The 22,666-nt window shown below is 37.9% G+C and overlaps 1 protein-coding gene across 1 annotated transcript in view; it reads left to right on the top strand.

Annotated features, from left to right (window-relative positions):
• Positions 1 to 22,666, top strand: part of SHANK2 (SH3 and multiple ankyrin repeat domains 2) — a 297,654-nt gene that overhangs the window by 144,780 nt on the left and 130,208 nt on the right. The window contains exon 13 of the mRNA XM_085300991.1: positions 4,339 to 4,414. Coding sequence (XP_085157117.1) covers positions 4,339 to 4,414 — 76 coding nt within the window. The remainder of the gene's footprint in view (positions 1 to 4,338; positions 4,415 to 22,666) is intronic.

Below are 22,666 nucleotides of genomic sequence, written 5' to 3'. Positions count from 1 at the left end.
TATATTTATTTTTTAGTTGAGGAAACCCATTGTTCCTCCTAAGGTGGAGGAAGAAAAAGAGATGGTATTTTACTCTCACATCTTCTAAATGTTCATCCCCCTTTGAACCTTACAAATTTCACTCGATTGTAGCAGAATTTTAGTCTGTTGCTTACTGAGGTATCTGCAGACATCAGCTATTTCTTACAAAAAAATCCAGGCTCAAAGCTAGGGTTGTGTGATTTGTATGACTATTATTGCACAGTGCAAATACCTTATTTTTGCTGCTAGTGCATTGGTTTCAGTGGCTGATAGACCAAGAAAATGCTTGCCATGTTACTTTGTTCCTTGCAAGAACTTCTGTGGCTCTCGTCACACTGAAATTGCTCCTAAGTGACTTATTAATTGATGTGGATAAAGCCTCTTAGGTGTTTTACTGATTTTTGTAGTGCAAAGTGGGGAGATTTATGGTGATTTTATGTTTTTATGGAAGGTTGTTTCTGTAACTGAGGAGAAAGCCTTGCTTGTTGCATAAATGATCTCTGTGCACAGCAGTGCGGTACTTCAGGAGCAGAGATGCTAGCCATAACCTTTACTCTGATGCTTCAAGCTTCATGCTCAGGTATGTCCTCAGGTTGTAGCCTAGAAGTGGATTAAGACCTGCAGAGAAAAAGCCTTCTAGGCAACTAGAGATATTAGGAAAAAGTGTAGTGGAAATACTTTAGTAAAATATATTACGTCTGCAATAAGTATTGACATCTCAGATGATGTACTAGTGTTCCTCTTTTCTGTCAATTTAAGTGAAGTGACCGTTTTTGCATACACTGATGTTTTGTCCTACCTCCTGAAATAACTTTTGAGCTGATGATGTTCATCTTGATGCAGTGGTAATGACTGTAGCAATGATCACAGGGTGAGTAGTCTCAGGCAGTCCCAGCTTACTCCAAAGCACTCTGATTGGAAGTGCTGATCCTCAGAAAACCTAGGGCCATAGCAACAGATAAAAACATAAAAACCTATTGAAAACTGGAAGTAACCAACTGGTACTATTAGGCTTGTTTCCTTTGTAATTCTGGCTTGAATTCAGAAAGATCATTTTTTATACAATTTCCAATAGGCTTTTTGTATTCTTTAGTCAGATAAAGGAAGGGAACATTGAAGTGGCCCGTAGTTTGATTTGGGTTCGTTATGGTGACTGATTCCTGAGTCTTCCCTACTTACGAGTGTCTGTATTTGTGCTGTATAATAGGGCAGGCTGGAATCTGAGTCAGGGTTTAGGGAAGGAGGGTAATTAAAGAACTACAGGGCTCACACAGCAACCTGAGAAACACACCATTTATCCTTGGGTTGAGGGATTGTGAGGCTAATGGTCTCCCAAATAACCCCTGTGACTGCACGCAGAGGAGTCGGGGAGGGCGGAGGGCTGGGAGAGACAGGCGGCAGGTACAAACCGCAGCTAGCGGGTGCTGGCTGTGCAATACTAAGTAGCTGAACAAAGCTATCTGCGCTTACTGCGTCTTTCCTTTCTTCCCACCCACTTTGTATTCATTAATAGCACTGAAATATCATGCTATAGAAAACAGTTTCTGCAGAAGAAACATCTGGCTCCTTAAAGGCTCATGCGGTGGCTTTAAGATCTCCAAAATACCCTTCATCATACCTTGTTCTTCTAATTATTTTTTAACTGACTTCTGAAAACAAGCTAGTGGTAAGCTGTAAATGGAATCCAAGTTTATAATTTTATTCTAGTTATACCTCTTGATATTAAACTATGATTTTTAGGATGACATGAAAAAGAATTTTGCTCGGTGGTGGATAGACTGCAATTCAGGCAGGTTCCTTTACTCCAGGCCACGATGGGTCATGGGATTTTTGTAGCAGACTTGTAAACTTAGAAACAAAGGCATGACCCATAAAACTCACACAACACTTTACAGTGCATTCAGTGCACACGGTGACCTTGAAAACCAGATCTCTTTGCAGCGCTGTCATGCAGCCTTGGGCGAGCTGCTGCTCGTCGTGCTTACGGCTCCGGTTCTGTGAAAGGCAGCACGTTGTCCTGCGGGCTGGCTGTCCTTCGGTTGCTGATGATCGYGGGTGCAAGTTGGGTGTCTGTTGGGCGTTCCAGAAAGGGACAGGGTAAGGGCAGGTAGGAGGGACACAGCTGCTGCAGTAAGCAAAGCAGGTAAAGGTGAGTTGTCTCTGGCACAAATACAACTTGTAGGTGAATGATAAGGGGATAAAATAACACTGAACAAAATCATGTTGTAGGAGTCATATCATAACAGGGATTTTCTCCCTATTTTTTATATATATGTATATGTATCTTATGTATATGTATATATATGTGTGTGTGTGTGTATGTATTTTTTAAATTTTAATCCTACTTTTCTTGCATCTTTCAAATTGGTGCAACACTGTGAGGATGTCACTTGTCTACCAGCTGTAACCTGTGCTGGCTAAAGCAAGAAAATGATCATTTTGTCCACGCCTTCCTCTCAGAGTCTGAGTCCCAGTACTTTATCTGATAAAGTGCACCTTAGCTGTCTTCAAAGCCAGCCATCCTGCACCGATGTGTGGGTTTTTTCCCCTCTCTCTGCAGATTAGCACTTGATGTTCTGACAACGCTACATCCTTCCTCAGAATAATTTTTAACATCCTGAAGAGCTGTGACATAGAGACACTTTACCTTGAGGGCTATGTCTAGCTTGGAGAATTAATAAAAACCTTTTGCATGGAGCCAGGCTGGCCTTCAGCAAAAAATTCCTCAGCCATGCAGATGAGGATTTCATGGTCACCAGCTAAACCAGAAAGATATCAATTCGATTTCTGATGACTGTTCAGTCAGCTTAATTTGATCACACTTGAGGACCAACTTGTACCTAGGCAAGACTTTTGTGTGTGTCAGAAACTCTTCCTTTGAATGAGGAACCCACATAAAAAGGGGCCATACTAAATACACTTGTCTGAGAAAAATAAATACCCTAATATTATTGTAGTAAAAACCAAGTTGTGCGAGGTTCAGAAAATTGATACCTTTTTTTTAACAACAGTTATTGTAATAAACAGAGTTTCCAAAGAAGGTTTCCTGCTCCTTTTTTTTGTTAAAGTTTTGCTTTGTTTGAATTCCTCTTTGGAGTAAGCTTGTGTATGTTCTCGTGTTATTCTGAAGAAGAATGTGACAATGAATTACCTACCAACCTACTGTACAATTTTTTCTTCTTTCCCRAAAGTGTAATTTATAACTTTCTTTGTGATAGCCTTTTGGTGTAGGTTTAGATTATGTTCTCTGCTGTGAATCCTGAAGCAGCCAAATACTGGAGTAGCTTCTCTATCTTTGCCCCCATGCTCAATTTACTGATGCTCTTACAGATACCCATTCAAAGCAGTAAGTGTTGAGAGCTTCTTTCTGATCCAAGAGAAAGAGATGTTTCACTTTGTTGACTGTCATTCTCCAGATATGGTTCTAAACTAAATGCTTCGACTGTTATATACCTACTAAACCAGCATTAATCTTGGTGAATATGATCATGGAAACAGATTTTTTTTAACATAAAGTTTATAAATTAATGCTGCAACCAGTGGATGTGGGAGTTCCTTCAATGGGATGGATTGTTTTCTTTGTTAGAAAAGGCATGAATAGCAACTTTTAATGTATTTGAGGTTATAAATGCATTCTTAGATGTGTTGAATCTTATTCCTCTGGGTATACGTGATTCCCAAAAGTGGGTTTTCTCTTTTTTGTGTTTTTCTCGTTGATTGAATTGTTTGCTTCTGTTTGTATAGTGGGAGTACAAGTTACATGGCAATATCTCCTGTGAGATTTGGTAGATGGCAATGAGTGTAGGCAYTTACTTTTCCCCATATCCTAGTCTCTATATGCCTAATAAAACCATAGAAATAGCTTTAGTTTTGTGTGCATATGCTTAAAAAAAATGTTTTGCATTCTTTTTGCTATTTTCCTGACCTTTCTAAAATGAGTTGCTGTTTTTTCTTCTTTCTTCTCTTATTTTGTCTCTTAGTCCAAGCTAGAAAATAACCAATTAAGACTGGACTTGAAAGGTTTTGCCACTGAGAGTGTGGGAGGGACTTTAAAACTTGTAAATGATGTAATATATCATTTACAAGAAGTTCTCCGTTCTCACTTKTTGTATGCTATATACAAGAATATCTCAATTGCAAAATCGAATCTCTCATCAAAACTACTTCAGACCATATTAGTTCATTATAAGTACTGTAAATTGGCCTTTACTGATGTATAGCAGGAAAATCTGGTTTGAAATTGCAAAAAAGCTGCACTTGATTTAGTCTTCTTTTCCCAAATGAAGTATTATTAAAAGTTCCCTTTCCTTTGTGCAGAAACACGAACAGATAGAACAAAGAAACTGTTTAGACACTACACAGTTGGATCCTATGACAGCTTTGATGCTTCAAGGTAAGAATTTTTCCATTTGATCACAAACCCTTTTTGGGTTTTATTTATTTGTTGCTTTTGTTTTAGGCTTTTGAGGGGAAGAGGGAAGGAGATTGTTAAGCTGAGCTTCTCAAGATGTCATTCTGTATCTAAATTCATTTTTTATCACAGACTATTCTTTTTGTATGGGACGGGCCTACAAAACCGAAGTTCATAATGACTGTCAGTAATGTTTCCGTGAGTGAGGAGGGAGAGCAGCGTTCCGCAGGAGCTGTACGTGCCCGCCGCTTCCACACTCGGGAGGCGTTTGCGTTGTTGGGTACTTCAGAAGATCCGGCCTTTTATATTTGTAYACTAGCTGACAAGAAAAACGAAACAAAATTTTATGATTTGTTGCTCTAAATGGTATCTTATAGCCTAACTAGAAATTAGGCTATGCTTAAATTATTTATTTGCYGTCTCTGCTGAGTATACTTGATTTTTAAGCAGGTTCTTCTCCCACACATATATACGTTGGATGTATAGCCAACTCCTGGTAGGAAGGATAATTTTTTTTAAAGCACAGAATCTGAGTTAGCTGTTGCTATCATCTTGAGAAAATTGTGATGGCGTACTGGAATCTCTTACACTTTTCTCCTGACTGTCTAATTACAGCTTGGGACTTTTTTTGGTTTTCAAGAAAAACACCTTTTTCGTAAGAGAAGAATTCTGAAATGTGTAAAGCGATGATGGCAGAGTTTCATGTAGCACACTGTCTTTTAAGAAAATATGTTGAAAATGTGGTAACTGTTATTTTTAGTATGTCATCTTAATCTTTGTTCTGAGGGTTACACATAGTGTTACGATTCATAAACTCCTCTCTATGCCATCTGAGCAATTTGAGGAGAGAGGATGGAGTTCAAGCTGACAGATGTAGTTTGTATATCCAAGATGCCCTCCCTGCCCTCTTCAGGGGTTTATTGGTTCTAAAGCATTTGAATTTTTTGTTGTCTTTTCCCCAAGAAATTGCAGGTCCATTACAGGGAGGGAGTAAGACCATCTGCCTTTCCAAAATGGGCAGTATCCTATCAACCTTTAGATGGGTTATTTTGCAAGTGGGAAGCCAAAAGCTATATGCAGACTAAGGGCTTGAACCTTATCTCAGTGGTGATCAAAAATCTCTCTATTGAGACAAGCCGTTGAGGATGAATGGATTATAGTGTCTGCTTTTAATTTATCATAGAAATAATGGGAAATGTGTGTGTGCTGGAGTTGTTGCCTTTTTTTTTCTCTAAGATATTTGGCTTGTGCAACAGCAAAGCTTGCAAATATTCATGTTCACAGATTCAGGACTACAGGTGGGCAAGAAAGTTTATCAAATACTTTGAAAATTTTCATACATCTTAATTACTGAGCAGTGAGGTAACGGGRGTATGCCTGGGGTTGTTCTGGTCCTGGCATCAGTCGCGGTTATCYAAGACCTGAGCAGGAAAGCAGCAGAGTTCTCCTGATAGCTTCCRAGGAAAACAAAACAGTGAGGAGAACAGAAGGAGCATTTCCAGAGAGAATCTGAAACCCCTCACAGACCCATTTTGAAGAGTAATCATGACAGTCCAGCTGTGCAAGTGAAAATTGAGAGCGGAAGTAGGAAAGGGTAGAATTAATAGGAAATTCTAAGAAACTCGGTTGAAAGGTAGCCTTGCTTAACATGCTCTTATGTAGAGAAAATGTGGTAATTTTACAATTTATATAAAATAATGCTAGTAAAACTAAACAATGTTTTTAGTCACTGAGTTTCCAAATCTAACTAGTTGCTGGAATGGAAGAAAATTGTTTATCTGAGACACATGCAATAATTTATTGTAAGGGTGAATTTACAGATGAGGTATAGCATGAAGATAAACTTATTTTTTTATCCTTTACAAGCATACCACATAGCAAAACACTGTTCAGATACTTTTTTTTTCCTGGACAAAGTGAAGTGGAAGGCCTTGCTTTCTTAAAACTCCAGTAGCAAAGTTGAGTTTCAAATACGGACTGAGGCTGCAGATCTGCTTTTTGTACATCYAAATGGTAATTTTACTAATGCTTTTGTATTGCTGCTAAGAAAGGGAGCCTACATTAAAAATTTGTCTGGAAATTAATATGCCTTGGTTGCATGTACAGTAGATTTAATTCTTAAGATGGGCTTCTTTAAGGAGGGGAGTTGTTAAAATAGTCAAATAATGTCAAACTGACTGCAATTCCAGKAAGGTATTTCCAGATTTATGCACTGCTTTGATTATTTTTTCTGTTAGGGTGTCCTACCAAAATAAGGAAAGAATATAATAAACTGATTGCAGCTGAGTTATAATAAATATTTATTACAAAGCAATTGTGCCTATGTACTAAGAAGRGCTTTGAAACCAAAGTACTGACAAATCTGGTTCAGTTCCTTTTCAGAGGAGATGCRTGTTTGCATCCCTGAAGGGAGTGTGTGCTCCCCTTGCTTTCTCCTTTCCCCCCGACAAAGAGTAAAAATTGCTGAGTAGAAATGTGCTGTTTAGAAATTTATATTAGTGGATTTATTCTCATGTAGGAAAATACATTGTACATGGCATTTTTCGTCTTTAGGAAAATATGTAGCTTGAATAATGGAGGTTCATTAAACCCGATTTCAGCTTTACATAGAGGGTTGGTTTATCSATACATTAATACTTCAGGAAAATAAAGAGTACTCTTGCTAACATGAAGAAAAGCAGTGACAGTTGTTTGTCAATACAAATAATCATTATATATAATGCAAATACAATATTTGAAGCTATCAAGTCAGATGCATTATCTGATTAAAATGCTGAAGTGTTGTATTCTTTTCTGCAAAAATGTTGGGGGTTTTTGCAGCTGTCAGATGCTGCTATGGCTAGAATTCCCCTGCAGAGATTCCTTTACTATTTTTAATGAAACTTTTTTTTAAAACCACTTTACCTCTTACCACTTTCCTTTAATGTGATGGSCATGTGATGAAGGAGAAGATAGGCTTCTTTGCAATGGCATACACAGAGGGTAAAGTTTCTTATCCTGGTGGGAGCTGCTGTTGGACACAGCAGAGTAGCTGGGTGTCCCTGGGCATTCGTATCCAGCTGCAAGCTCAGGAGGCYGAGGTGGACACGAGAGGGGGAAAAGTTGCCTTCTAGTTCCCCTGATCAGAGGAGTGGGCAGCAACGGTGTCTGCAGCGGCTGAAGCGCGTTGCCAAAGCCAGGAAATGCCACCGCCTGGAGCTGTGCTCAGAGGCACAGAGAAAGAGCAGGCACACCAGCAAAGCTGCAAGGAGGGAACACCAGCGTGCTCCGTCGTGTCCCTAGAGCTTCCCCGTATTTGTGGCCAGCAGTCGTTCTGACAACCAGGGGATGTTGTTCTTAGGTGTTTTCTGGTGGAAAAAACCTATTGAGTCTTATTTGGAAAATGGTTGTGTCYGCCTTGACTAGGCTGGATGGCCATTACTGCGCACCAGTAGAGCAAAAACTTCCAAAGCGTTGTAAGTATTCTTCAGAGGGCTAGTTAAAATTCAAAGAAAAGTATTTGTAGGCCTTAAAGCTTTTTTTTTTTTTTTCATGAAGTTATGTTTTGTCATGGATGGATTTCATTTCAGTAACAGAAATTGCTGTTAGGCTGTAGACTGGATGTTGGGATACTTTTACAAATTACTGTTTTTACCTGCATTTTTAATTGAAGCGAGGGAATTGATTAATTCTGTCAAGAAAACATAGTGAATGGTGCAGCCAGGAAACCAGAGAGAATACAAATAAAATCTTTCCAAATATTTGTATAAGAAATTAAGTTATCGAATTATGTTGCTGAACTAGTTTGTTCATTTATTTCAAGTGTAAGATGTTAGCACTTTTTAATAGATGATGTAACTGATGATATTGTTAGCTATTACTTTTAAAATTCTGGAGGCCTAACAAATATGAACAATTTTATTACTATATATAGATTATAAAGTGAATTGCATGGAAAAAAATGTGATCCAGTTACTTTCATGGATTTGGAAACTTTAGAGAACAAATGTGGAAGCTTTCACTACTGCATTAATTGCATSATCTCCCCCTCCCCTCAAATAGTGAAATAGCAAAATTTCTTGCCAAATAGGATACAGATACGAGGTGTACCATGGAACTGCAGGGTTTCCTGTTGTTTTTGCGTCTTCCCTACTTTCACCGTATCACATTCAACTTTTGTATCTTTCTTCARACTGCTTTAACTGCTCGTCATCACTGTCTGGGAGAAGTTTTCTTGCTGCCTTCTCATGACACCCTTTGGCTATGGCACTTTTATGAAGCACACAAGTAATCCTGTTCAAAGGCTTGTTGCCACAAAGTTAATAATGGGACCAACTAATTTGCCTTCTGGTTTTAGTTGTCTTTTTTTGAATGGATTGTGTCATGGGGAAGGTATATGTAAGCAAGCTTAAATGAAAGTTTAATTCGTTAACCATGCTGTCTCTACTCCGAGTTGGGTGGCAGCATCCGTAACTTAGGAGCGTAGAAGCTGACAGATGAAGATGGAGTTCCTCAAAGGCCAGTTTACATACAAACACATGCCAAAAATGAGAGCTGCTTCTCAGCTGCGTATCCAGCAATTGTCTGTTGCTGTCCGCAYTGTGCAGCAGAGCTGCGAGAGCTTCAGTCCTGCACCACTCACAGCRATTCTTCAGGGCACTAGGAACCATTTAGCCCTGTAATTCAGCATGCTGTGCAGTGCTTTTTCTTTATTTTATTTTATTCTTTTAACCGCACAAATTACCTGCTGAATAGCTTGATCCTTGTCCCAAAGTTGTGATGATATTGGTGCTTTGTTAATACTTTAAGCATTAGGTGTGCTACACAATAATTGCAGTAGTTTTTAGTGCAAACTGTAAGTTTGATGCACAAATACTTTATCTAGCTTGGTATCTGGTTTCATGTGGAAATTTTACTTAAATGTTATCATCTTCTTGGAAAAATGTGATTATCATGTATATAAATGTATACATAAATACATATTTAAAATTGATTGATATCTTTTGAAGAATTCTGTTTCCACCTTTTATCACAAGAGGTATTTAATGCTAGACAGGTAGCTAAGGGACTTTTCCTTAGGTTTACTCCTAAATTTGTACTGTCTCTAGCAAAAATTGGAGCAAAGGTGTTAAAATAGCTTCTGTTCACTTTAAAAAATAAACTAGTAATTTCTGTTACTTCTCTTTTGGGACTGATACATTGATCAGAAGCTGAAAGTGATTTATAGTTCTTAGCTGCAGTCATAGGTTTTGGAGGATAGCCTTGGTTTCCTTCTCTTTAGTGGAAAGAGGCAAAAATAGTAATAGTATTCTATTTTTCACATGTATTCAGCTTAACTTTTGTTAGGGAGACAATAGCAAAAATCTCCGAGAATGCTGACAGCTGTAATGTTTATTCCCTTGCTGTAGTTAAGTGGCGACATCGGAACACTTACTGAGATTTTAGTGACTGGATTTCCACATATGYGATACTCTTGGTTCTTTTAGGCATAGAGAACAATCAGAATCAATCAAATCACGAAAGAATACGTAAAATGCTTTTTGGTTTGTATTGTAACTTTATTTCTAATGATATTTTGTTAGGTATGCCTGATGCCTGTTCTGAATTGCTACTTTACTTTGTGTACGCTGGTCTGACAGTGCTGAACTGCTCTGCTAATGTGTGAGGCAGAAAGATGAGCACACCTCACTTTTAATATGTTGTGCCTCATCAACTTAAAGAATATAATTTAATACCATTTAGGAACTTACATATAGATTTAAGCAATAATTAAGGCGTCACAGCATTTTGCAGAGCAGGAGACGTAAAATGCGAAGTCTTCATTTACAGTGATTTAATAATTTCTAATGAAAATGGTTTTACCTTCTAATAAACAACTCCGCGCCTTCCTGAGTATCTTCTCCTCCCCTCCCCTCCCCGCTCTTGTATGCTGCCATGACTGAGCTTGTTATGTTGGTGACTACAGAAGGTATTTAAACTAATTGCTAACGTAGAAGATTAAAAAGGCTGAACTGTAATTCTGCTAATCTGCATTGTAGTATCTCTTTGTTCAAATCTGTACTATAATTGTATAAAGATGCATATTAAAGTCTAAAACAATTATAATAAGATGCAAAACTATTCAGTGGGTGGTAGAAGTTTGCATGAATTCATAACTGCCCTTTTAAGTTGTTTGCCACCTTTTTATCAAGTTTGTTTAAATTACTTCATTCAGGTCTTGCTTTTAGCAACTTTTAGCATTTTTTTCTGCAATGATTTTGCAAAAATAATTGGTTTGTCAGAGATTTTCTGGGCTAGATGTTTGTGTAAACTTTTAGAGGTAAAGCTTTAGCAAAGAGAGACCAGCAGTTTGCAAGAGTGAAGTTAAAGAAAAACATATAGCCCTTCCCAAATTTAAAATTAAAATGGTCGTACTGAAAAATTGTAAGGATCTCCCTTCAATGCCAATGAAGACCTAATGTGTAACTRTGAGCATAGAAGAAGATCCTGTTTGCAACGGTTATGATTTGGTGCGTGTGCCATTCCAGTAGAGCAACCGATCCACTCAAGATCAACCATATTTTCTCTGTAACTCCTCTTACCAGCTGCTGGATGACAGGATGGGTTTAGATGTTGGAACTGAAGGCAAAATCTTTGTCCTGTGCCTGGAGAGAAAGAAACTTTTCTAAATTACAAGAGAGGACAGTAAAAAATAGGAAAAGGGAGTGGAAATGACAATAGGTAAGGACAGCAAAAAAAAAGATGTTGAGAGTGTGTACTGAGCTGATTAGAAGCAGGAGCTGTGTAAGTAGATGAAAGGATAAAGCAGAGGAGAACAARAGATGAAAAAGTTTTCCTGAGAAAAGGAGAACAAAAAAGTTTCTGACAGTTAGTGTTCTGCATTCCTATATTGTAGCTTTCCCTGCGATGACTTGACTTTCTGTGTATGAGCTTTAATTCCCTGCCCCCCTGCCCCTTTGCCTGTTTTCCGCACGTCTAGGTGAGTGAAAGGCAGCATATGGTGCCTCTGATTGTAAATTACGCATGTTTAAGTTTTGGCAGCCCAAGAAGAACCAATAACTGTTGAGCTCACACTGTGCRCTCTCCTCTGGTGGGAGAGCTGGTTTAAATCCCTCCTTTTTYCTCTCTCCAGCCAGAGTTTCACAAACATTTATTGCATGTGTGGAATTTGACCAACAAGGCAACTTCTAAGGGTGACTGGCAGGCAATATATGTCTGTTTTCCTTTTGAAAAAGAAGCTGTCAAAAAGCTGTGGAGGGGTTGGCTTCCATGCTTTAGGTGGAGCTGGTCGCTAGAAGGCTCTTCCAGTGTGCAAAACCTTAAGGCTGGTGGGAGGAGGATGTCTTGTTCTGTCTTGGGACAGAATAGAGCTTTTGGAGTTGTGTTTCTTCATAAATTTGGGGTGGAGAACACCTACCCAGGGTGACCTGCTGAAAAATAGCAATAGTTGGCGTCAGGTTGTTCACCTGGGATAAAGAAGTTCTGGGTGTGAGGTCCCTGTGAGACTGTTCTGATTGAAACCTATACCCTGGTGTTGTTGATGGATGCCAAGAACCGCGTTAGCCACGGAGTTTCCGCTTTAACCAAGTCTTTTGAAACTGTTATTTCCCTGAGCCAAAAGATAGATCCTAGCGCTGTCCTCGGAGGTTGTGGCATGCTGGTGGGGATGTCAGATTTGAACGAGGGGCAGGTGCAGCATTTGAACGGCTGGTGATACTGCTGGCTGTGCCTGCTCTCTCTGACATAACACCTGATCTGCTGATCTGTTCTGGAGAAGTAATCTCTAATGAAGGCTAAATTTAAACTAAAATATACCCATAAAAGATTTTTTTTTTTTAACAAATGAGCATTTTCCTAAAACTGCTTTCATGGCAAAATTGCCAACGGAAGAATGATAAAGATTAAGTTAAATACATGCACTAAGAAATAGTGGTAACTGGATAGTTCAGAAAAAATACTGTTATATGTGTGTCTTCTGCTTGCTTTTTTTTTTTTTTTTTTTTTTTTTTTTTTTTTAATATTTTTTAGAGAAAGCAAGCATGTTGGGCACAGGAAACAGGTCTCAGAATTAAAACAATTTAATGCTGCCATTGAAAATTGGGGCTGATATCATCAAGTAGTTTCTGTGTGATCCTGGGGAAAGTCAATTTAACCAACATTTTCAAAGACTGCCAGGGTGGATTTCTTCCCAACTACCTGACCTGCAACATTATGTTGTCTGTAGAACAGTCTTAGCTGGAAGAGAGATTGTGTATGTTTCTGCTGTAAGCATTCCAAAATCGTGAGTTCTGCAATACACTTACCCGGAGTTAGTTGCAAAATTTGCACTGTCCACATTACTCACCCAGTAAAAGCTGCGTACGTTCAGAAGTAATGCTTTGATCCAACCGGTGAGCTGCAGTCCTACGTGAAAGGAAAGGGGGCAGCATGGAGAGATTCCAGGTCAGCATTCACTTAATTAAGGAAAGTAACTGCCAAGTTAAGCGAAGCAGACCTCTTTCTCTTCAGCAGCTGGGATCTATAAGGTCAGTGATTTTTTGCTGCTGCTACCAAAGTTGTGGGCTAAACAGAAGATCTTTAGACACTGGCTTTGACAGAATTGATGAAAATTAGGGTACTGTTAGTCAGGAAAACTATTAAGATGTACATTTCTGAAACTGTCTACAGATACATAAATATAATTTGGAGTAGGCTTAAAATAGCTCTAGGATTTGGTATAATTAGGGAAATGGAGAGAAGCAGGAATATCTTTTAGAAAAAATTAGGTGCAGTCTCCTTTTTCCCCATTCATTACACTATAAAATAATACAGTGATTGGTCAGGATTTTTACAGGGATGCGTGCAAATTAAACTCTAATTAAAGCCCCTCTAACTTCTTTACAGTAAAACCATAGACAGTACAACTTTCCCACTCTATACTATCTTTTAAAAGTTCTTGCCCACGAAGAAAACAGTGGGAAAATGTTTTTGGATAAACTATCCTCTACCCATTTTGACAGTCTCTTGCTCATTTTGGAACAGAGCTTGAGTCCAAAATTATTTGGACTCATATACAATTTAAGTGTCATAAAGTTTTACAGGAATTTTAATATAGATAATTAAAACAGAAATTTCATATAGATAATTCTGTACAGTGTAGAATTTTAAGTGAAATCCTTGAGTCTATAGTGTTAAAATGAACAATCAGGGTTACTCAAGCTTCTTACGTTTAGAGCTGTATTCAGTTTCCAAGGAATCCAAAACAAGAGGAAGATAATTTCTGCTGTTCATGATAGAGAACAGGATGTGTTGGAGCCCCTGAGGGAGCCCTGAAAACTAATTTGAAACTCATAGTTAACACCAGTCCCTCTCCCTTGTTTCATAATTTATTTATGTTTAAGTGCTAGTAAGTTTAGACTCTTTCAACAGCTGAGTGAGCAAATCAAGTTATGATACTGAAATGCGAGTTTAATAATTGTTATAAAAACTTGCAAAGTCAAATTGCTACCTTAAAGGGCTTGTAATGCATTTTTAAAAGTTTAAAACTGAAGTCAGGAATATGTTGACTGAAGTGTGTTATAGAAACATCAATCAAGAAATCCTGAGGAGGGCTGATACAATTCCCTGCATTACCATGAGTGCCTGAGAATGATGACAAAAATAGTACGAGTCAAAGAGAAAAGGTGTATCATCTTTTTCAGTAAGACAAGGAGCAAGCAGCCCAGCCTGGCTGGAGGCTGGTGGGGAAGCACCAAATACACTTGTCCTTCTTGTACGCCCTTCTCTGGCACATGTGCTCCTGGCTTGTAATGGAGACCGGGCTCCGGCTTCCATGGACCCAGCGTGGCTGTTCTTACCTTCCAGTTGCTCTCTCTGAAAAAGGAAGGAAAAACATGCAAAATCCTGGCTGATGTATGCCAGCTCTGAGATAAGCATAGAGATGGATGAGCAAGCTTTATGAACTAGCTGAGATGCTGCACCATCTGAAGAAAGTCTTTATTTCTCCATATAATTATGTTTTTTTCGATTCGTATCATTATCTTAAATCTGAATAAACCTATATTTTCTTCCATGGTTCTACCTCTGTTGCCTGTCCTGAGTGGTAGCCTTGAACAAGTTAATATCTTTCTGTCACTGTGGTTGTCTGACCACCTTTTGCAAAATCATTGATATAAAAAAAACATGTAGAAAAGTGGTGTTGTTAATAATAGCTATTATTAGTATTACTTTTGTGTAAGTACTTTGTGCATTAAGATGATTAGGGAGAAAACTCCTCTTTGCATGTGGTTTGGTGGCAACAATAGCATGGGCTAAAAATGCAGCTGCTTTTAGGTAGACAAATAAAAGGCTAAAAAGCATGGTGGATAAATGTTCTCGTTACTTAAACATATGTACGTATTTGTACAGTCTGTTTACTTGTTCAAGGTACAAAGTATGAGCAATGAATATTAATATTTTCATAGTGCGAGCTTAGCTTGCTCAAAGGCTACAACTGAAAATCGCCAGTAAGTATCAAGTGCAAGTGGAGTGAGCTGTAGCCCTAATACTAACGTGATGGTTGGGACGTCTGTATGAAATGGTTTGAAGCACTCTGCATGATGCAACCCTCGTGTTGTATGCTTGAAGGACTCTTACCTAAATGTTTCATGTTTAGTTTTTACTCTGTCTTGTGTGGTACCAGCGCTGACTATTTATTTTTAAATACGATTGAAAGTAATAGGGGAATTAAGCCTTCCTCTTTTTTAATCTCACTTCATCATCACGCTCCCCATGCTTTTTTGTTTTCTCCCTCCCAGTACAGATTCAAGAGAATTACGTCATTTCTCTTGAAGAAGACTAATGTACTCTACATTGTGTATTTCAACAGGACCATGATCTTATCATTGACTTTTTCCTGTGTGATACTGAGATTTCTCCATAATATAAAATCAAACTTTTAATGGATAATTTATATTTCCAAGAAGTTGACTTTGATTTCCTGTTTCACTAAATTAATATGTTACTTTACTTTACTGATTACAGTTTCAGCAGCTTAAGGTGAAAATGGGAAAAAAAACAAAAGCAGTACCAGCCAAATTGACTGACTTGAGTGTGTGTTTAGATTACTTAATCCCTTGTCTTTTACACTAACGAATATAGTATTAAGTGTAATTAATGGCTGACTAAAACAATGCCGACAAATATCTAGAGAGTGTGAGTTTCTTCTGTTTTCCTCACAGAGAAAAAATTTTTAACTTGATTTTGTTTATGTAATAAAATTGAATACGTTTCTCATTTAGAACTTACATTTCTTTGTAATAGTCTATGGGATAAATTTAATGGGAGTATATAGTATTTGTTACTTTCTTATAATAGATTGCTTTTTATCCTCTATTACTATGATTAATCTTTGGGCAACTCTATCAATCATAGGGCTGGAAAACGTAGCATAATCCCTCCTACTTTCTAATCATATCATTTCATGACAGATGTTTATTCCTTCTGGTAACTCGGTGAAGAACTATCCATTTTTACCAGTGGTATCATGTGTTCAAAATCCATCAAAGTAGGCTGGATTACTTATTCAAAAGTTGGAACAGCTTTTTAATCGAAAGAAATTGTCCCTTGTCAGGTTTTGCGGTGGTCTGTAATTTCTGTACAATGCAGTGGAGACCGAGGCAATGTGGGAGTTAGGGTATAGCTACATGTCTTTCATGGCACGTTACAGTTTGACGTACACCTTTTTAGCTAACAAATAGGTTTCAGTGGAAAATGCAGTCTTGCTTTTCTTATGTTCAGAGATTTCTACTTGACATTTAATATAGTCTGTAGAAACAGCACTGGTGCAGGAGATACTAAGGATCATATATGGACTGTGTATGGATATATAAAATATATCGAAAGTCACTGAAATACTCTCTTTTCTTTTTCCATTACTTTACTTGATCCAAACATAGCCAGCTGAGGATGGCACAAGTACGCTGAGTTAGCCATTCATGGAGAAATGTGAAGTTAGCTTAGAATAAACTACTATATATCCTTTCTATTGCAATTTGAAGTTACTCGCTGCAAGTAAGAGAGCAAGAGAAAACAATTATGTAAGGGTGGTGGTGCTGGCCTCTTTTTCCTTCTCTTGTTTTCTCTTTGGGTGCTAAGCGTGCCAGTAAGGCCATGACACAAACAACGGTTCGAAGCGCTGTTAAGGACTCTGGATGCTGCAGTTTCTCTGAGAGCACCTGTCAAGCTGGAATCTATAGGTACTTATAAGTATATTATTCCGTTATCTCCAGAAATTCTTTTTTTGGATGCATTTATGCCTTATAGATTTAAGGCAATGTTTATTTTTCTCTTTTCAACTGAAAAAATATATGTGCGTGTTCCATATGCAAACCTGGGTATGTAGTGGGTTTTGGTGAAATAGCACCATAACTTAAAGTCCCAGTCTTTGTGAATCCCTGACTGAAATAATGCTTTTTCTCCAGTGTAACTATTTTGAAGCTACTAAACAGTATTTTAAGGAAGGTATTGGCTTTTATGGTGAGTGGATTTTTTATCTCCAAATATAACCTGTTCCTCTAATTTAGTTTTAACAATAAACATTTTACTGCTCAGAGAATTCTGAATGCTAATAAAGTTTGGGGGAACCTTGTTTTGGGGAACAGCTGAACTTGAACATAATTCCACTTTAGGTGCAGTAGTTCCATGGAAAAAAGTGCAGGCCTGTGCCCAAATAGTCAAACTAAACAAATGGAATACAGTTACAGCTCTTTGTTCCTAGGAGCAATTCTAATGATTTTTGGTGTAAGGAGAAGGAAGGGGAAAGTCAATGACGGCAAAGAAAAGGTGACAGTCTTTTACGTAGGTGCCCTATTTTGAGAATCTCTTGGCCTTAGAATTAGCAAAGCAGAAAGGACAACTTCTTTGTTTTTATTTCTTCTGTGTGATTCTGTTTATCTGTTCCCCCACGTACATTTAATTATTTTACCACTAGATTCTGAATCATTATACTCCTTGGACTTCTATCAGTTACCTAAAGAATTTATCAATTAAGATGTTCCCCAGTTCTGTTCTAGTGACAGGCTGAATCCTCCTCGAGTGTAATGTAGTTGAGGTAGTAACTAACCCTATGCCTGAAAATATTTTCTTACTGCCCTCTTCCCAAATTTGCCTGGCTATAAAATCCCAGATAAACTAAGTTTCTTCTATATGAAAAGGAAAATCTATCGAATTTAGAATTGTTTCTGAAACTGAAATGATTATGGCGGGATTACACCATTGTACGGCTAAGCCCTATACGTGTGTTTTTCATTCAAGGCAGGACAAATATATAATTATATTTTTATATAATTCTGTAAGAGTATATTGTATTTACAGAAAGCACTGTTAGAAAGTGGGAATGAGGAGCTGAGAAAAGTAAAATACAGAAAGTAAACATGCATTTTCAAAAATGGTAAAACATGTTTCACCAAAAAAGCCAAAAATTATTTTTGATTACTTAAGATCTTATTATGAGAAACTACAAAAAGATTCTATCAAAGGCAATAGTATGGGGTTGTAAATTACTTTTTAGCATAGTAACCTGTTGTTGTTGCAAGTGGTATCATGTATTTTGGAAAAAAAAAAAAAAAAAAAAAAAAAAAAACATTTTCAGTACAAATTGCATTGTAGCACAATGAAAGGTGTCATCACATAAGGGAATCTCTGTGTGAGGCAGTATATTACAGTGAGGTTACTATGAGTTTGAAAATAAGATTGACCATGTCTTGCTGCTCCTGTTTGGGCTGTAAGCAGGTTGGGAAGGGACCTTCTGTGTATTTTCCCGTTTGCTGTGCAGAGCGCCATACTTGCTGTTAATACCACTGGAATGAGTGATTCCTGTTCTGCGTTTTGCAGAAGGGTGGTAAGAGCTCTTCTGTAAGAGCCTCAGCTGGATGATCAGAAAGCTTGAGCAATAAAATACAGAGACGTCATTAATCTTGGAGGTTTTAATTACTAGGATTAACCACTTTCCCTGGAATCATTACTGTAGATGACTATAAATAATAAGATTGACCCCTTTCAGCAGTGACAGCAAAAGTTTTTTCACTGGAAGTTTTTTGTCTTACAAAAAGATATACTGTAGACATCAGTTCAGTTTTCCTTGCTATCAGGACAGGTAACTTCCTGAAATAGGAAAAATCTTCAGAGAAAACCTCCCTTTTTATGAGCATTTAACAGGCTTTAAGAGTTGGAATATGAAGCAAGAGCTCCTCTTGAAATCCTTCCAGAATGCCTTTTTGTGGGCTTGAACCTCAGCCTAGCTAGCATAAATTTACTGTCTTAGTAAGAAAGGACTTGTGCAATTACTTTCAGACATTGTATATAAATTTAGGAAGGGGTTTAGGTATTTCTTGTATGTGTTTCTGGCAAAGATTAAAAAAAAGAGTTTTTCTTTCTTGGTCTGTGGTTTGACTGTTGTAACAAGGAGCTAACTCTGTATTCAGTAGATCTTTCCAAAAAATTTAAATTCCAAGAGTACTGAGGAGAGGAGATAAATATATATATATATATATATATATATATATGTAGATATAGATATATAAAAAAAATCTGATGAAAAGATTTGGATTTACTTGAGCTACTGGAAGACTTGAATTCGGGCAGGCTAGTTCCTCTCTCGTGGATAGAGCGAGCCACCTGACTGAAGCGATTTCGAGCTGAGAAGGTTAATCATTTGGTTGTAATTTTGGTTGTCTGAATCTCATGTTAAGTTTTCTGCCTTGGCAGGTTGTAGTCCAGCTTGTTAAAGCTGAAGAGGTTAGACCGAGATTGTGTATCTAGGRCACACGTGATTGGAGAGAAGGGAGAAAATACTTCCCATTTAAATTCATTTTTTTTTCAGGGAAAGACTGACAATATAACAAATAGCCATTTTTGTTTTCAGATAATGATGATCAGTTCAGTAAGGGGTATTCTGTATGGTTTTTTTTCAGAGTGAAATCAGCTATGATACATGCGGTACAAAYGTACCTAAGCATATTCTATGGTTCTGATGGCTGCCATCTTTGTAATTTAGTGTTTTGACTTCTGTTTTGGAGTAATTCATGCTTTAAGATAAGGTGTAGTTCTAGCCCTGAAATGGAGACTAGGTGTCATGGTCTTGCCTCCATCAGGAACCTGTGCTTCAACCTCTGATATTTTCTTCATAAAGGTCTTTATAAAGAATTTTGCACTTCTGCCTCTTTCCTCAAGTATTGTTTTAACGAACTGTTATAGTAGTAGAAGAAACTCTTGTTGTCTTGAAAAGTCTACACAAGTGGCGGATACTATGTTGATGCTRTGAGTTCTGAGTTCTAATCTCTAGTAACTGCCTGCCCAGGGTAAATCTCTTTATTTCCCTTTCACCATTTGTAGATCTGTAAAATTATGTATCCTCTTGCACAATTCTTGAATGCTTTAGTGTTAGGGAAGCTACATTCAGATGAACGAGTATATTTTCTATTGTTTAGTGTTYGGATAAAGCAAAAGTGGTTTGGGGTTGACTTTCTGCCGGATATTTTTGTATATAAGATTTTCACAGAACTTAATGCAGAAGTATTCTGCGCTTGACAGGATGTATTGTGCATTTAACTTTATATGCAGTGAATCTTGGACTTAATCAAGTCCCTTTACTTGGACAAAGTCAAAGTAAAGAGGGCCCTATGTAAGTAATGAGCTATTGATTTTGAAGCTACTCGTTTTATTACTATAATGTAGAACTAGTATTATTCAGAAAACTCATCTCTGAAATAAACACTATTCAATTTCAGTTTGAGATGGGACAGAAATGGACTTCAGGGGTTTTACCTATTGAAATCTGGTTTAAGGTTGYATCACAAATGCCGAGGACCATTCAGCCTTATACAGAGCCGTATACTGCGCTCAAAATATCCGCGATGAAATGCTTCTTCCCCTTGTTTGAGATCAGTCCTCTGAACAGGGTTGTAACGTAATACRTCTCCTTTACTTGTCACTGGTGGCTGAACCCTGTGTGTGTTCTGTTGCTAAGTATTTACAACACCTCCAGGATGAGAGAAATGCTGCCAAGAAGGTTCTTYGTGAGAAAATTTGACCTGCTTTGCATTTGGCACCTCTTAGCCTGCCAGGACCAGGTAGACTGTGAACAGACCTTCAGCGTATCTTCAGCGAAGACACGCAGGCTGACACTGAGAAGAGGGAACCCTGTTATGGCAAAGTAAATATTGCCATCAGGCAGAGTCTATTTTTTTTTCCTTCATTCAGAAGGGGTTGCAGAGGGAGCTTGCCTGGAGAAGGGGCAGAGATGCTGTGTGGGGTTTTCTCTGTGTGTATGTGTTTTTCAGGCTTTTTCTGCTGCTGGTTCTTAGCTTTCTGGCATTGGAGTAGGGAATCAATTTATTCTTTCTGTGATCACTTTGAACTCTAAACTGCTCTTGCCTTAAGATTATTGCAGCTCCCTTTCTCCTACTGCATAAATGAAAAGGAATGGCTACTCGTCTGATTTTTTCAAACTTACATTTTTGTTTTACAGGTTGTGAAGGAATTTTCCCTATGTAGTACATCACTCAAACAATGTATTAGTAAGCTGTATTTGTCAAGTAACAGGGATCACTGTGTCATTTTCTCACCAAAAATTCATTTTCTACTTATCCTTCCMTTCCCTTTCCCCTCCCCCTCTCATGTAATACATAGAACTTCATAACATTTGGACAGTTTAGTATTCCTACTTGCAATAGGTAAACTGAGGTACAAAACTGGTCTGTGGTGTATGTCAAAAGAAAATCATGGGTTGTTTTCACCGTTTTCATCCGAACAATCCTAGACCTCTGTGTTAAGATAAAATCAGCGTACCTTGAAATTGTCYGCTCACTTCATCCACTGATTGTGGAGGGACCTTAGATGATTTTGTTAGGTACAGATGCCAAATACTACTCAGATGGATGGCACCTGAGAAGTTTTGCAAGCACAGCTTTTGGAAATACAGCCTCTGGCTTTTTAAGGAATGATACTGTGTGTTTTGTTTTGACAAAAATGAGCAAATCAAAGCAAAGTCTGATGATAATAGGCTTGTGATTTCTTTATGTTACCATGGATTTAGACAAGATGAGGATTTAGTGTTTTTTTTTTTCTTACCTATGAACTGAAGACTTTCTATGATTAGGTTCACAAAAGTACTCTCYTGACTTTAATTAAGCTGTTAATTGTTTTCAAGGACCGTTGAAAGAAATGGGTCTTACAAACTTCCCCAGTATTAAGCCCAATSCTGGAGACAGCTCTACTGTTGACCCTTCCATGGACAAATATCAGTGGATATCCCACTGTGGGAGTGTGCATGCGATGGCAGCGTGTTACGGAGAGGTTACTAGGAGTTCGAGGCAAAGCACGTCAGGGTGCTTGTACCTTCAGGCAGTTAGGCATTGGTGGAGGATCTCAGCACTACAATGTAAGATGATTTCCGAGTTGTCTATTCCTTCCCACCCCGATATCCCTGAGCAGGAGCATGTCCAGAGTTCTGAAGGAATAGAAGTTTTCATACTGTATTCTTTTCATAGCAAAGGTATTCACTGTAAGAAAAGCTAATGTCTGAATTACATGGTTAAATGACATGGTTGCATGATTTGAGAGACAGCATTCAAAAGCTGTTCGTATTTATGCAGTTCATTTGTTGGTCAGAAAGGTAAAGAAGGTCACCACCACGGTGCCCTTAACTTATGTATTATTCTATTTGATAATCTTTAAATATTTTGTAGTTTGGAAGCCAATTTTATTATCACTTTAGCAGTATCATGAAGCTGCCTCCCTCAGTTAGAGTTGGAAAATCACCAGAGGAATTGTCTGTAATACATGAAAGATCTGGAGTCTGGAGGCTGTCCATTAGTGTCCTGGTATCATCATCCTTGCCTCAGTTCAAAGCCTTAAATAAAAAGGTCACGCCGTTTTTTTTAATTAGTTTCCTCCTTCCCTTCTGGAATATTGCTGTCACCAAAGCAGTTCCTGCCTCTTACTGTATTGAATGCTGTAGTGACTAGGTTCTCTGCATGACCAGTGGCAACATTAGTTGGGTAGTACAAAATTAAGAAAATAAAACTTGCTTGTTCTTCTTTCTGTCTGAAGTAGCTTTTGCAAATGTTCTAAAGCCATTTTACCACTGTTATACATTGCTTATGATTCTTGAATACTTAACCTGTGAACTGTCTTTACTCAAAGAATGCCTTGAAACTTATACTGTGTAAAGATTTTATACAGAAGTGCTCAAAAATCTTTTTWAAACTTATTTTTAGTAACTTAACATTAGCTTTA

Source organism: Rhea americana, unplaced genomic scaffold (genome assembly GCF_003343005.1).
Source record: "Rhea americana isolate MKP2758 unplaced genomic scaffold, rheAme1 scaffold_17, whole genome shotgun sequence".
Lineage (NCBI taxonomy): Eukaryota > Metazoa > Chordata > Aves > Rheiformes > Rheidae > Rhea > Rhea americana.
The sequence above is the reverse complement of the archived record's forward strand: the minus strand, read 5'-3'. Positions and strand labels throughout refer to the sequence as shown.